General features: G+C 48.2%; 1 protein-coding gene across 6 annotated transcripts in view; it reads left to right on the top strand.

Moving 5' to 3' along the window:
• The window catches only part of BIRC6 (baculoviral IAP repeat containing 6), a 2,386,688-nt gene that overhangs the window by 1,361,054 nt on the left and 1,009,893 nt on the right, over nucleotides 1-15,741 (top strand). For all 6 annotated transcript variants that reach the window (XM_086926902.1, XM_086926900.1, XM_086926901.1 and 3 more), the window contains one exon: nucleotides 11,951-12,067. In XM_086926902.1, the coding sequence (XP_086783028.1) occupies nucleotides 11,951-12,067 (117 nt within the window). The remainder of the gene's footprint in view (nucleotides 1-11,950; nucleotides 12,068-15,741) is intronic.

Below are 15,741 nucleotides of genomic sequence, written 5' to 3'. Positions count from 1 at the left end.
GAGGAAGGCTGCTGAGCTTCTTCAATTGACTCTGCCTACAGTGGAGTTCAAGTCTAATATCCTCACAGAAGTCTTGCATTCACCGAATTCTGTGGTTGAGCCTTTACTTCCATTGAATGATGCCTTGACTGATCCTATTATGGAAGTGTGGAAGAAACCTTTGTCGGCTCCTGCGGTATCAAAGAGTGTTGCAAGGAGGTACAGGGCCGCACCTGAGGACCCGGCTTTTCTGTCTTCTCATCCTTTGCCGGAGAGCCTGGTCATTCAGGCTGCCTGTTCAAAGAAGAGTCTTAGTGCCTTTCCTCAGGTCCCTTGTGAGAAGGAAGCAAAGAAACAGGACCAGGTGGCAAAAAAGACCTTTTCATCGGCTAGTATGGCCTTGAAGTCAACTAATGCCACATGCCTAATGGGGAGGTATGTGCATGCCCTGATGGACTCCTTGCGTATCCTGGCTCCAAAAATTCCTGACGCAAACCGAAAGGATTTTGAGGAGGTGATTTCTGACACTCAGGCGGCAGCCCGCCAGGTAATTCAAAGTGGTCTGGACACTGCTGACTCTGTGGCTCGTATTATGGGCACCGCTGTTGCCACTAGGAGGTCAGCCTGGTTGAAGTCATCGGACTTTTCGGCTGATGTTCAGGCGACTCTGCTTGATCTTCCTTTTGATGGCTCAGGTCTCTTTGGGAAGAAGGCGGATGCGGCTCTTGAGCGATTCAAGAATTGCAGAGCAACAGTGAAGTCTTTGGGCCTCCAGATCAGGGGCACTTCTTCCAGCAGAAGGTTCAGGGGCTTTGGTCGCTCCTTTCAGAATTTCCGGCAAGGCCAACAGCAGCAGCAGCAACAGCAGCAGCAGCAAAATTCAGTGTACAGATCGTACAGGGGAAAGCAAAGAGCGCGTCCTCGTGGACATCAGCCCTCCTCTTCCTCTTCCAACCCCTCTGCCGCAGAAAAGCAGCCCTAGATCGGCTATTCAGGATCATGTGGGTCCGGTTGGGGGTCGGCTTACCCATTTTCTACAGGATTGGGAATCGGTTACGACAGATCTTTGGGTTCTCAATCTTGTAGAAAATGGGTATGCCCTTCCCTTTCGGGAATTCCCCCCTGTTTACCCTCCTTGTCAAGGTTTTTGCACCCAGGAACATCTGTCTCTTCTGCAGGAGGAGGTTCTAACTCTGTTACGAAAGGGTGCGATAGAGGTGGTCCCAGAGCAGGAAAGGGGTCAGGGATGCTACTCCCGGTATTTCCTGATCCCCAAAAAGGATGGCAGGCTTCGTCCAATCCTGGATCTCAGGATCTTGAATCTCTATCTGAAGCAGGAGAAATTCAAGATGCTCACCCTTGTTCAGGTTCTTCAAGCGTTGATGGAAGGAGACTGGATGGTGTTGCTCGACTTGCAGGACGCGTATTTCCATATACCCATCCTGAAGTCGCACAGGAAGTATCCCCGTTTCACGGTTGGGTCGCAGCACTACCAGTTTGCGGTCCTTCCGTTTGGTCTTACTACTGCGCCTCGAGACTTCACCAAGGTGATGGCGGTGGTGGCAGCTCATCTCAGGAGATCGGGGATACCTGTGTTCCCGTATTTGGACGACTGGCTGATCAAAGCGGAGTCGTCAGAGAAGGTGCTCCATCATCTGCAAGAGACAACTCAGTTGTTGTTCAGGTTGGGTTTTTCGATAAATGTACCCAAGTCTCACCTGGTGCCCTCCCAGCGCATCCTGTTCATAGGTGCCGTACTGGACACTACTGTTTGTCGTGCATTCCCTCCACCTCAAAGGATTCGCGACATACAGGAAATGATTCCTTTGTTTTTCCCTGGAGCGGTCGTTCCAGTCCTGAAGGTCCTTCGCCTGCTCGGTCTGATGGCTTCTTGCATTCTCCTGGTCAACCATGCACGCTGGCACATGAGGGCACTCCAGTGGTGTCTCCGCAGGCAGTGGTATCAGCACAACGGAGATCTCGGGGAGTCGGTGAAGATCTCCAGAGAAACTGCAGCGGATCTGTCTTGGAGCGTGGAAGGCAACCTGTCGCAAGGGAAGCCTTTCCATCTACCTCCATCGGTGGCCACGGTGATATCGGATGCATCCACTCTAGGGTGGGGTGCTCATCTGGGGGATCTTGAGGTCAAGGGTCTTTGGTCTCCAGAGGAAAGGTTGCTTCACATCAACCTTCTAGAGTTGCGGGCGATACGTTTGGCGCTCAAGGCCTTCCTCCCTTCCCTTCGCGGTCAGTCGATCCAAGTCCTGACGGACAACACGACCGCGATGTGGTACATCAACAAGCAGGGAGGAGTGGGGTCGCAGTGTCTCTGCAGAGAGGCTCTGCGTCTCTGGTTCTGGGTTCAGGACCATCAGATTTGTCTGATGGCAAATCATCTGGCCGGGGTTCTGAACGTGCGTGCAGACAGTCTCAGTCGGCAGTTCTCTGCCGACCACGAGTGGAGGCTTCATCCGGAGGTGGTTCGTCACGTCTTTCGGACGTGGGGGACTCCTCAGGTGGACCTGTTTGCCACTCGCGAGAATGCTCACTGCCCGTCATTCTGCAGTCTCCAGTATCCGATGCAAGGAGCCTTGGGGGACGCGTTTCAGTTGAGTTGGGGAATTCAACTCCTTTACGCGTTTCCTCCCATACCCTTGATTCCTCGGGTTCTGAGGAAAATTCGCCAAGACCGGGCCCAAGTTATATTGGTCACCCCGGATTGGCCAAGAAGGGTGTGGTATACAGATCTACTCCACCTCTCCTCTCACCCGCCGCTCCGTCTCCCTCTCAGGGCAGACCTCCTCTCTCAGATGGAGGGGCAGGTTCTACTCCCCCACCTCCAGACATTGCACCTTCATGCCTGGAGATTGAACGGGGCAACCTGATTTCCTATTCTCTCACACCTGATGTGGTGGATGTCATTTTGTCTGCCAGACGTGACTCCACTAAGACTGTCTATTCTTATAGATGGTCTAGGTTTGTTATTTGGTGTGGTGAGAATGATATTGATCCGTTGAGAGCCCATTTATCGGATGTGCTCCGGTTTGCTCTTTCTTTGGCGCAACAGGGGCTGGCAGTTGCCACAGTTAAGGGCTATCTTTCGGCGCTGTCGGCTTTTATTTGTTTGCCTGATCAGCCCTCTCTTTTTAAGTCACCTGTAGTCTTGAGGTTTTTGAAAGGTCTTGTAAACAAGTTTCCTCCTACCCCTTTTATTGTACCTCAGTGGGACTTGAGCTTGTTCTGACTTTTCTGATGGGCTCTCCCTTTGAGCCTCTTCATAAATGTCCTATGAGGCTTTTAACCTTTAAGGCAGTTTTCCTAGTTGCAATTACCTCGGCAAGGAGGGTGAGTGAGCTTCAAGCTCTAAGTTCCAAGCCCCCGTTCTTGACCATACATGCTGATCGGATGGTTCTAAGGACCAGGGCTGCTTTTCTTCCTAAGGTGGTGACTCCTTTCCACCTTGGTCAATCCATTACCCTCCCTACCTTTTTATCCTCCCCCACACCCTTCCAAGGAGGAGGAGAGGTTGCACCGTCTGGACCCCAAGAGGGCGGTGTCTTTTTATTTGGACAGAACTAAAGACTGTCGCTTGGACGATCAACTCTTCATTGGCTTTGCTGGCTGCAAGAAGGGAAGAGCGGTCCATAAAATAACTTTATCAAGATGGATCGTTCTGTGTATAAAGGTCTGCTACTCTTTGGCCGGTAAGTAACCTCCAGAGGGTATTAGGGCTCATTCCACTAGAGCTAAGTCAACTACCTCTGCTTTGGCTAGAGGTGTGCCTGTGGAGGACATTTGTAGGGCGGCAACCTGGTCTTCCCTCCACACTTTCGCGAAGCATTACTGCTTGGATACCGAAGTCAGGAGGGACGGCCACTTTGCGCGCTCTGTCCTTCAGGATTTCCTGGTTTAGAAGAGTGGACACCCTCCTCCGGGAGTGGGGACTGCTGTGGGACTCTATTCACAAGGTGAGGAATCCACACGGCAGATGTATCTATCAGAAGAACAAGTTACTTACCTTCGGTAACGCTTTTTCTGGTAGATACTATATCTGCCTGTGGATTCCTCACTGACCCACCCGCCTCCCCGTTGTCCACTCTTCTATACCAGAGTTACTGTATTATATTGTTTATATTTTATTATGTTAAGGAGTTGTTTCATTTGCTTTCTTGCACTTGCTTCACACTATGTGTGTTTCTCCTTGGCTATTGTGTATTGTGTATACTATGTATATATCTACTGTCATTGGTCCGTCCGTGTGCCTCGATGGCACGGAAAAAAGGCGGAACTGATGTCATCACGCCGGCGTGGGCCTATTGTAGGCGTCGGTGACGTCAGCGGAGTCGCGAGCGGAGCCGTGTCTCTGTGACGTCTATCCACGTCGGCGCGAGGCTACGAAAAAGAATTTCCGAATGTTGCTGGCGCAAGGGGGGATATTCACAAGGTGAGGAATCCACAGGCAGATATAGTATCTACCAGAAAAAGCGTTACCGAAGGTAAGTAACTTGTTCGTTTGAGCTCGGATCACGACGTTGAAGGGTGTTCATCGTGCCAGAAGATGAATCCGAAGGCTCTTCGAGAGAGGGAATCGAAGCTTCTTGTGGCCAAGCTTAAAGCGAGTAAGGTTAGAAAGTCTTCGAAGCACTCGAGCAGATCGAAGTCGAGATCCAGGTCGAGGTCTCGTGAGGCGTCGGCCTCGAAGTCTTCGTCTGACCACGCTTCCGGTTCTCGGAAAAAGCATAAGAAGAGGAGGCATGAATCCCGTCATCATTCAGGGGATAAGTCTGGTTCAAGGCGAGGTCTCCCAGGAGGGTGAAGTCGAAGGTGATTCCTCCACAAGTGTCGGATCATGAAGGTGAGGCTTCGCCTTCGGAGTCGGTGGTCCATTCTCCGACTCCGGTTCCGGATCCGACTCCGGCTCCGTCTCCGGCTCATTCTCCGGCTCCGGATGACGCAGATGGAGTTCCTGTTGAGGGAGAGTCTTCGAATCCTGTTGAAGAAACAGATTCAAACCTACTCCGTGGTCATCCTGAGCATCCACCATTCCCGACACCAGGTCAGGACCCTTCCGCGTTTTTAAACGCGATGTATGGTGTTTTCTCTAGATCATGGTTCCCCTCTGGTGCGCCTTCGGGTCCCATGGGTCCTATGTCCTTTAATTTGGGTGTTCCTCACTCATATGCTCCGGCACCATTCATGCCGTACATGCCAACCCCGACTCCGCTGTGGCAGTACCAAGCTCCATCAGGGTCGACGCCGGTATCGACGCCGGCCCGCCCGAAGTCGATGACTCCGGCTCCGACGTCACCGGCTCCAAGCAAGTCTATGGATCCTCCTTCCAAGCCCTCGGAGTCAAGCACTCCGGCGCCGTCGGATTCGGCTTTGGATTCGGCTGCCCCTCGAGTAAAATTCAGGTCTCGAAGAGAAGCTCAACGTCTGCTTGAACAACAGAGGGATGATGAGTCTTCTTCTGACATGGAGGAAGGTGAGCTGGATGGGGGTAGTTTCGACGACCTGGCAGATGCAAGTGGTCTCGAGTTTTCCCCGGAATGGTCTTTGCCTTCGGGATCTGATGCACCCTCCAGGGATGTTCAACCGTATCATGTAGTCATGAAGAAGGCAGCTGGACTTTTGGGTTTGTCTTTGCCTACTGTCGAATTTAAGTCGAATTTACTGACTGAGGTTCTTCATTCTCTAAGTTCAGCAGTGGAGCCTTTACTTCCATTTAATGATGCCTTAAAGGAACCCATTATGGAGGTATGGAAAAAGCCTTTTTCTGCTCCTGCAGTTTCCAAAAATGTGGCTAGGAGATATAGGGTGGCTCCTGAGGACCCTGCATTCTTGTCATCACACCCGTCTCCTGAGAGCTTGGTGATTCAGGCTGCATGTTCTAAAAAGTCGATTGGGGCTTTTCCACAGGTGCCTGGCGACAAAGAGGCCAAGAAACAGGACCAAATAGCAAAAAAGACTTTTTCTTCGGCTAGTATGGCACTGACATCTTCTAATGCTACTTGCCTTATGGGAAGATACATTCATGCTCTAATGGACTCTATGCGTTCATTAATCCCTAAGGTTCATGAGGATAGCAGAAAGACTTTGAGGAAGCCTTGTCTGACTCTCAAGCGGCTGCCCGTCAAGTCATCCAAAGCGGGCTTGATACTACGGATTCAGTGGACAGGATCATGGGCACAGCGGTTGCCACTAGGCGTTCGGCCTGGTTGAAGTGATCCGATTTTTCAACTGATGTGCAGGCTGCTTTATTGAATTTGCCTTTCGATGGTGAGGGGCTCTTTGGGAGGAAAGCAGATGCGGCCTTGGAAAGATTCAAGGACAGCAGGGCAACGGCTAGATCTCTTGGCCTTCAGGTCAGAGGATCTACGACCAGGAAATTTAGAGGTTTTGGCCGCTCCTTTCGTTCATATAGACGAGGACAGCAGCAGCAACAGCAGCAGCAGCAGCAGCTGAATACCCTGTATAGATCATACAGGGGGAAGCAGAGAGCACGTCCTCGAGGGCGTCAGCCCAATTCCTCCTCCACCTCCACCAACCCCCCAGCCTCAGAAAAGCAGCCCTAGATCCGCCATTCAGGATCATGTAGGCCCAGTGGGGGGCCGGCTTACCCACTTTCTACGAGATTGGGAATCTGTTACATCAGATCTTTGGGTTCTCAATCTCGTAGAAAATGGGTATGCCCTTCCCTTTCGGGAATTCCCTCCCAATTACCCTCCTTGCCAAGGGTATTGCTCAGAGGAACATCTGTTTCTCCTTCAGGAGGAAGTCCAAACTCTTTTGAGGAAAGGTGCGATAGAGGTGGTTCCAGAGCGGGAAAGGGGTCAGGGATGCTACTCCCGGTATTTCCTGATTCCCAAGAAGGATGGCAGGATTCGTCCTATCCTGGATCTCAGAATCTTGAATTTTTACCTGAAGCAGGAGAAATTCAAGATGCTCACCCTTGCTCAGGTTCTTCAGGCTCTGCTGGAAGAAGACTGGATGGTGTCGCTCGACTTGCAGGATGCGTATTTTCACATCCCCATCCTGAAGTCGCACAGGAAGTATCTCCGTTTTACGGTGGGATCGCAGCACTATCAGTTTGCGGTCCTTCTGTTTGGACTTACTACTGCGCCTCGAGTCTTCACCAAGGTGATGGCAGTGGTGGAGGCGCATCTCAGAAGATCGGGGATTCCTGTATTCCCCTATCTGGACGACTGGCTGATCAAAGCGGAGTCGTCGTAGATTGTGCTTCATCATCTGCAGGAGACAACCCAGTTGTTGTACAGGTTGGGTTTTTCGATAAATGTACCCAAATCTCACCTGGTGCCCTCCCAGCGCAACCTGTTTATTGGTGCTGTACTGGACACAACTGTATGTCGTGCATTCCCTCCACCTCAAAGGATTCGCGACATACAGGAAATGGTCCCTTTATTTTACAATGGAGCGGTTGTTCCGGTCCTGAAGGTCCTTCGCCTGCTCGGTCTGATGGCTTCTTGCATTCTCCTGGTCAACCATGCACGCTGGCACATGAGGGCACTCCAGTGGTGCCTCCGCAGGCAGTGGTATCAGCACAACGGAGATCTCAGGGAGTCAGTGAAGATCTCCAGAGAAACTGCAGCGGATCTGTCTTGGTGGGGCGTGGAAGGCAACCTGTCTCAGGGGAAGCCTTTTCATCTGCCTCCTCCGGTGGCCACTGGGATATCGGATGCATCCACTCTAGGGTGGGGTGCTCATCTGGGGGATCTGGAGGTCAAGGGTCTTTGGTCTCCAGAGGAAAGGTTGCTTCACATCAACCTTCTGGAATTGCGGGCGATTCGTTTAGCGCTCAAGGCCTTCCTTCCTTCCCTTCGCGGTCAGTCAGTTCAAGTCCTGACGGACAACACGACCGCGATGTGGTACATCAACAAACAGGGAGGAGTGGGATCGCAGTGTCTCTGCAGAGAGGCACTGCGTCTCTGGTCCTGGGTTCAGGACCATCAGATTTGTCTGATGGCAAATCATCTGGCCGGGGTTCTAAACGTTCGAGCAGACGGTCTCAGTCGGCAGTTCTCTGCCGACCACGAGTGGAGGCTTCACCCGGAGGTGGTTCACAACATCTTTCGGATGTGGGGGACTCCTCGGGTGGACCTGTTTGCCACTTGTGAGAATGCTCACTGCCCGTCATTCTGCAGTCTCCAGTATCCGATGCAAGGAGCATTGGGGGATGCGTTTCAGTTGAGTTGGGGAAATCAACTCCTTTACGCGTTTCATCCCATACCCTTGATTCCTCGAGTTCTGAGGAAGATTCGCCAAGACCGGGCCCAAGTTATATTGGTCGCCACGGATTGGCCAAGAAGGGTGTGGTACTCAGATCTTCTCCACCTCTCCTCTCACCGGCCGCTCCGTCTCCCTCTCTGGGCAGACCTCCTCTCTCAGATGGAGGGGCAGGTTCTACACCCCCACCTCCAGACATTACACCTTCATGCCTGGAGATTGAGCGGGGCAACCTGAATTCCTTTTCCCTCCCGCCTGACGTTGTGGATGTCATCTTATCCGCCAGACGTGACTCCACTAAGTCCATCTATTCTTATAGATGGTCGAAATTTGTTGAGTGGTGTAGGGAGAAGTCTATTGACCCTGTGAGAGCCCATTTGTCTGAAGTTCTCCAGTTTGCCCTTTCTCTGGCGCAACAGGGGCTTGCTGTTGCTACTGTGAAGGGCTACCTTTCGGCACTGTCGGCTTTTCTCTGCTTGCCTGACCAGCCGTCTCTTTTTAAATCTCCCGTGGTCTTGAGATTTTTGAAGGGCCTCACAAATAAGTTTCCTCCTTCACCTTTTATTGTGCCTCAGTGGGATTTAAATCTTGTTCTGTCCTTTCTGATGGGTGCTCCATTTGAGCCTCTTCACAAATGTCCCATGAGGCTTCTTACTTTTAACAGTCTTCCTCGTTGCAATAACTTCGGCAAGGAGGGTAAGTGAGCTTCAAGCTCTGAGTTCTAAGCCCCCTTTCCTGACCATTCATGCTGATCGAATGGTTCTCAGGACCAGGGCTGCTTTTCTGCCTAAGGTGGTGACTCCTTTCCATTTGGGTCAGTCCATTACCCTACCTTCCTTTTATCCTCCCCCTCACCCTTCTAAGGAGGAAGAGAGACTGCACCGTCTGGACCCTAAGAGGGCGGTTTCCTTTTACTTGGACAGATCCAAGGATTTTCGTTTGGAGGACCAGCTTTTCGTTGGGTTTGCTGGTTGCAAGAAGGGGAAGGCGGTCCATAAAAGAACCCTATCAAGATGGATCGTTCTCTGCATTAAGATCTGCTACTCTTTGGCCGGTAAGGAACCACCAGAGGGTATAAGGGCTCATTCTACAAGAGCTAAGTCTTCGACCTCAGCGTTGGCTAGAGGTGTGCCTGTTGAGGATATTTGTAGAGCGGCAACTTGGTCTTCCCTCCACACTTTCGCGAAGCATTACTGCTTGGATTCCGAAGTGAGGAGGGACGGTCACTTTGCTCGCTCTGTCCTTCAGGATTTTCTGGTTTAGAAGAGTGGACTCCCTCCTCTGGGAGTGGGGACTGCTGTGGGACTCTATTCACAAGGTGAGGAATCCACACGGCAGATGTATCTATCAGAAGAACAAGTTACTTACCTTCGGTAACGCTTTTTCTGGTAGATACAATATCTGCCTGTGGATTCCTCACTGACCCACCCGCCTCCCCGTTGTCCACTCTTCTATGCCAGAGTTATTGTACTGTAATGTATATTTATTTTGATGTCAAGGAAATGTTTCAATTGCTTTCCTGCATTTGCTTTGCACTGTATGTTTTGCCTTGACTATTGTGTACTGTGTATACTTTGTATATATCTACTGTCATTGGTCCGTCCGTGTGCCTCGATGGCACGGAAAAAAGGGCGGAACTGATGTCATCACACCGGCGTGGGCCTATTGTAGGCGTCGGTGACGTCAGCGGAGTCGCGAGCGATGTCGTGTCTCTATGACGTCCGAGTCCACGTCGGCGCAAGGCTACAAAAGAATTTCCGGATGTTGCTGACGCAAGGGGGATATTCACAAGGTGAGGAATCCACAGGCAGATATTGTATCTACCAGAAAAAGCGTTACCGAAGGTAAGTAACTTGTTCATCTGCGCAGAAACAACAAAGGGAAATGCAAAATAGCTCACGAGCCCCCCTGTACTTTGGATCTGCCACCCGATTGCATACCCTATGTGGCTTTCCTGATAGGAGTCCCCCCCATCCCTGCAGATAAGGTTGAAACTTTGAATTAATTAAAAAATAAATGTTTTCAATGGATAGGGGCATGGGCTAGATTGAAAGATGTGAGTGAGTTGTACCACAAAAGTATTATGGTTAGATGGGTAAGGTTGGTTGAGTAGAGGAGATTATTTGATTGCGTGATTGTGAACTTTTGCAACCCAGATTTCTCTGAGTCTAAGAGGGTACTACATGTTTGTGGATCATTTGAGGTGATGTCGAGCACTATTTCTGTAGTACCCTAGGTTTTTTCTGTATACCTAAATAGGCAGCGCCAGCCTCCCAGATCCCTTGGACGGGAGTCAACAACAACATGGCAACACTGGGTGGGGCACATACAGTTTCGTGACACCCCAAAACAATCATGAGGAACAGTGAACACATTTGAATGTCTTTCTGGACTTGATGGCTAGGACTGCCTTGTCACAGAAAAGTGTTCTTTAATAGCTAAAAGTGATCTGGACAAATGTATAACAGTGGTGTCTGCCTCACGGGGAACATTATATGTGCACCATTAACCACCATAAGTGTGCAACAGGTTTAAATAGGAACGGAACCGAAGGTAACCTGGAAGGAGATCATATTGTTAATCAACCGGGAGTGGGCCTTATATCATGGCAGGGCTTAAAAATAAGATTGATATACCTGCTTAGCATTGATTATTTTCTGGTACCCACATTATATGCCTACAGAAAATTTGGGAGCCGGTAGCCAATTTTATCGATGGGTATATGGAACTTTACAAACCGGCTAAATCCTCTGTTATGGATAGGGCGAAGGGAGGACTAGTGACATATATTTTAAATTCAACACCTTTGAAAATTCTGAGATTTATTAACAATTCACCTTTTTTCATTTATTGATATACGAGGTGGGTGAGACATGGGATCCAGTTTTAGTTAATTTTTATAATTGCTTTGATAATCTGACACTTTAAAGTAGCATCAGTCTTGGAGGCAGCTGTCAACTCTGTAAAGTCATAGCACAGTAAATCTATGAGAATTATTTTGGTGCGAAATTGTAGCTGCACAAGAGGAGGCACTTCACTTTAAACATGATCCAAATGGATCAGCTTTGAATAACCTAGTGACGAAGTTAGTCTCAGGTCGCATAATATAAAGGTGGAAGAGAACGAAGGTCTAGCATCCACGTCTTTTAGAAATAACTACATGTCCACCTTTGATTTTATTCTGGTGTCTGAAGCCTTAGATGATGACATTAAATAATTTGAGACTAGCTTCTCATGCAAAGTTAGGAATTAGGGTGATCTTATATAAAAAAAATAATTTAAAAAAGTTATCTACCAAAGCTGAGATTTGAGACAGTTTTGCCCACTAAAAATGTTTACTTAGTTAAGTGGGAGAAAGTAAATAATTAATTGTTTCTCCCAGCTATCTCCTAGCACGCTATGGCCGAGGTATAGGTATGCCTTCTCAGGCTGATCCAGCAAATATAATTATAGCTTTTTTGACTATTGCCTCACGCGTAAATCCGGCGCTCAAACTATTATGAAGTATTGTTATTTGACCATTTTCTCTTCTAGAACTGTAAGTTTGTCATTACTGTTTTTCTTTTAAAGTTGAGGGAATCATTTAAGACGTTAGTGCCTTGAAGTTTTCACATAAATAGCTCTTGTGTAATATATGAATGGATTTTACCTATTAATGTTTAATGCAGATTTGACACCCACTTCATTGTTGTTCTGTTAACAAAATTTACTATTTAATTTACTACAGCATTGGATGCTCGTCTAGAAGTTGGTCTTGAACAGCAAGCAGAACTGATGTTAAAGATGATGTCGACTTTGGAGGCAGATTCCATTTTACAGGCTTTAACAAATACATTTCCAACATGTAAGTAAATGGTTTGTGTAGTTAGCCAGACTTGAGTGTTATAAGCATTATTATAGTAACGCAGTTAATCACGAAGAACCTCAGAAGTGTGCACAGTAAATTTCAGGATAATTTGAAAGTTATAACCAAATTCATAAATCAGTTGAACCCTGTTCGTAAAACAGATATCTAATCATTGTAGCTGGCTTAAATGCCAGGTGGGTAGGATCTATGATAATTTGTTTGTTATTTAGCATTAAACTGTAGTTGAAATAACGTTTTCAGTGCTGCTGCAATGTTTGACACTGGATTTAAGCAGCAATTTAAAATCTGTTCAATAACTGTACTTGTATTGTGTACCATATCTAGAAGATGAGTACTTGTCAGGCAACGCTGTTGATACATGTGTGATTTCTTAGTTGAGCAACCACATTGACACAACAATGCAGTCTCCCCTGTTCAGTCCAGCTTGAGCTGGCCACCGAATAAATACATTTAAGAAATATTTGATGATATCCACCACATGCTTCACATACTTGCCTCATAGTTTTCTTGGATTAATCGGCGGCATTCAACACTGTCAACCAATCTTTCTTCTCAAAATCCTTGAACAAAGAATGGGCCTCGAAGGTTCAGTCCTTTGTTGGTTCAGCTCTTTCATACCCCATTGTTTGCATCTATTCAAGTAGGAAACTTCACTTCCAGGCTTAATCAGGTTTCCAATGCTGTACCGCAAGGCTCCATCTTGTCTCCAGTTTTTCAGTTTGTGTTGAACCCCTCTGCCTCTTAATGTTAGTCTCTGGTATGTGCAGACTACAAACAACTATATTTAAATCTTACATCATGGAAAGGAGTAACTTCAATTTAAAGAGGAATGCACCAGAAACTTGCACAGGGGACAGAAAAAAGCAGCACATTAAACCTCTTAAAAGTTGAATTATTACTTTTACTTTAACATTTCCACCAATAAATCAAGCCTGACCTCATCAACAAGCTCTTAGCTTCTTGCATTCTTCTTCTGCCATTGTTAAATCCCCAGGCTTCTTTATTGATCACTCCTGTCTTTAGTCCTCGTGTTAACAAATGTGGCTAACCTGCTTTGTTTGCCACCCTGTAGCAAACATTAATTGTTGTGCTGACTGGCATAGTTAGGTATGCGTTCTTATGTCTCACTTTTTTCATGCAGACAAATGAAGTCCCATAGGGGACATCCTACTATGTCAAGGTCCATGGTGTCCCATGGTTTCTCTGAGTAAGACTTAAGCCATTTGAGTATTGTTAACAGCTGGGTTGCTGAGTCTGGATTTCTGGTAGGGCTGGTTCTCCTCTGCTCTTGTTTTGTTGTAAACGTCAGTGGTTTACTTGGTATAGCCCCTTAATTAATAAACCTTATTTTGACATGTTTTAATTAATTGAAGAAATCTTTGTCTACTGAAATTGGAAGGGCTTAAAAACAGTAAAGACATTTTGTTATGAATTTCATTGTGATCACGTTCTTTTATGCATGCAGGACATAAATAGTCTTATCCTTTAAGATTCCTCTTGGCCTTTAGCAGTGGTGAGAAATTAGAAGCATATAATTGATAGGGCTGCTCTGTGATTTTAGTAATCAAATATTTAATGTAGGCCATAGCCCATCGAAAGGGAGATTTTCATTTCAGTGGCTGAACTAGTTGTGGCAGCAGCTTTTATGTTTTATTAGAAAAGTATCAAAAGTTAAAACAGATTGTACCTTACAATAAAAACATTTCATTATTATAATATAACAATATATGTTATAGAAAACCAATGGTGCAGTGTCATAGCATTCTTCAAGTGGCCGACTTACACAATGTCTAGATTTTTTAAAATCCCTGAAAGGTCACTGGGCATACAACGAGCACAGCCTTCCCTTAAAGGGTCCCACAGCCTTTTCAACTTTTTTGGGCTATGATGAATATTTGTAAATTCAAAGACACAAATTATCTCGTGCCAGAACAACTTGAAATCAAGTGGTTTGCTTTGTAGCCAAGCACTAGCATTACACAATCTAGCCACTTTAATAGCATACAAATATATTGAAGCAAGGTTGTGATGACTAGAGCTAGAATAATCCAACATAATGTGTAGTAGTCATAATCAAGTTCACATTATAAAACATATAATTTATTAAATACTGGAGCCCAAAATAAAGAAAGAGATGGGCAAGTATTGAGAATATGAACAGCATCTGCCCCTGGCGCTCCGCAACGGAAACAGTCAAGCTCTTTTTAAACAATCTATAAGGAGTATAGCATGTGCCATATAGGATCTTTAAAAAAATAGCCTTTTAAACTCCACTTGTCCTGGAGAACTGCTGGGTCCACAGATTCCAAGACTTACACTTTCTGTCCTGGCTGGTAAACAGTCAGTGCCTCCTTTTGTCATGCCAATCTTTCTAATGTTCTTGGTTTGCCTAAAGGTTTTTGCTGGCCGTCGTCATGTACTCCGCCAAGAGAGAATGCAGGCCCAGTACACAGAATACTATGTTCTATCTGAAAGAAACACGTTAGTGTTAGATTCCTTACCTTAGAATATCCCCAAGCGTCACACTGGATCCGGAAAGTTTTCGGGAGCAGTACCCCTGCGCGTCGGTAGGCGTCGTCTGCGGCTCCGCGTCAGTCTTCGGCATCGTGATCGCTGGAATGGCGTTGCTGGAGTACTTAGACGCCGCCTTCACGCGCTGACGTCAGTTCTTGTTTTTTCCGCGCCAGCAAGTGCAGATCCGGGAAGAACGTACCCTTAGTCATTTTTTGACTAACTTTTTGGGCATTTTTGTCTTTTTCGAGTCGACATTCGACTCCTGGTGCCGGTAGGGATGCCCGGGTTCAAGCCGTGTGATGCCTGTCACCGACTGATGTTGATTACCGACCCCCACTGCCGGTGCCTCTACTGTTTGTGGGCCGACCACGATGACAAGTCGTGTCCCGACTGTCGGGCCTTGACGTTGAAGTCTAGGAGGGAGCATTCCCGTAAGCTCCTCGAGCTCCGGCAGTCGGCTCCGCGCCGCTCGAGGTCCCCGTCGAGGAGGAAGTCGAGGGACCGGTTGCGGAGCCACAGTCACCATCGATCGTCTGGATTCAAGTCCTCGCACTCGGGTAAGTCGAGGCATGGCAAAAAGAAGTCGAAGAGACACCATCGTTCTTCGACCTCCCCTCGCCGGTCGCGTGACTCGGCTGAGGGTTCAGGTGGCGCCGCCCTCGCGGCTCTGGCGGAGCCCGCGCAGTCGCATCCAGCCCCACACCCTCCAGTCCCTGGGCTCAGTGTGACTCCAGAGCAGATTCAAGACTTCCTCGTGGACATTAGGACTCTCTTTCCGCCTTCGGGTCCGAGTGGGGGTCCTAGCCCTGTGTTGCCAGTGGCTTCGGTCCCGGCATCGGAGGACCCCATGGGATCCAGGCCTGGATCCCGGTCGACGCCAGTTGACCTTTCGACTCCTCCGCTGATGCCGACCCCCTCTGTGCCACCTCCGGTGCTGTCCTCGGACGCCGCCGTCCCTGGCTTCAGCCCCGGCTCGGCATCAGAGCAGCGCGCTCGGCGACGTCTCTGACGCCGACTGGTGAGCTTTTCACCTATGCCCCGGCTCCATCATTTTTGCCTGTTTATCAGGACATGGATGAAGGGGAGGACTGGGAGGGGTCTGAGGACCCTCTGGCACAGCAGTGCCAGTTAAGTCA

This window comes from Lissotriton vulgaris, chromosome 6 (assembly GCF_964263255.1).
Source record: "Lissotriton vulgaris chromosome 6, aLisVul1.2, whole genome shotgun sequence".
NCBI lineage: Eukaryota > Metazoa > Chordata > Amphibia > Caudata > Salamandridae > Lissotriton > Lissotriton vulgaris.
The sequence above is the reverse complement of the archived record's forward strand: the minus strand, read 5'-3'. Positions and strand labels throughout refer to the sequence as shown.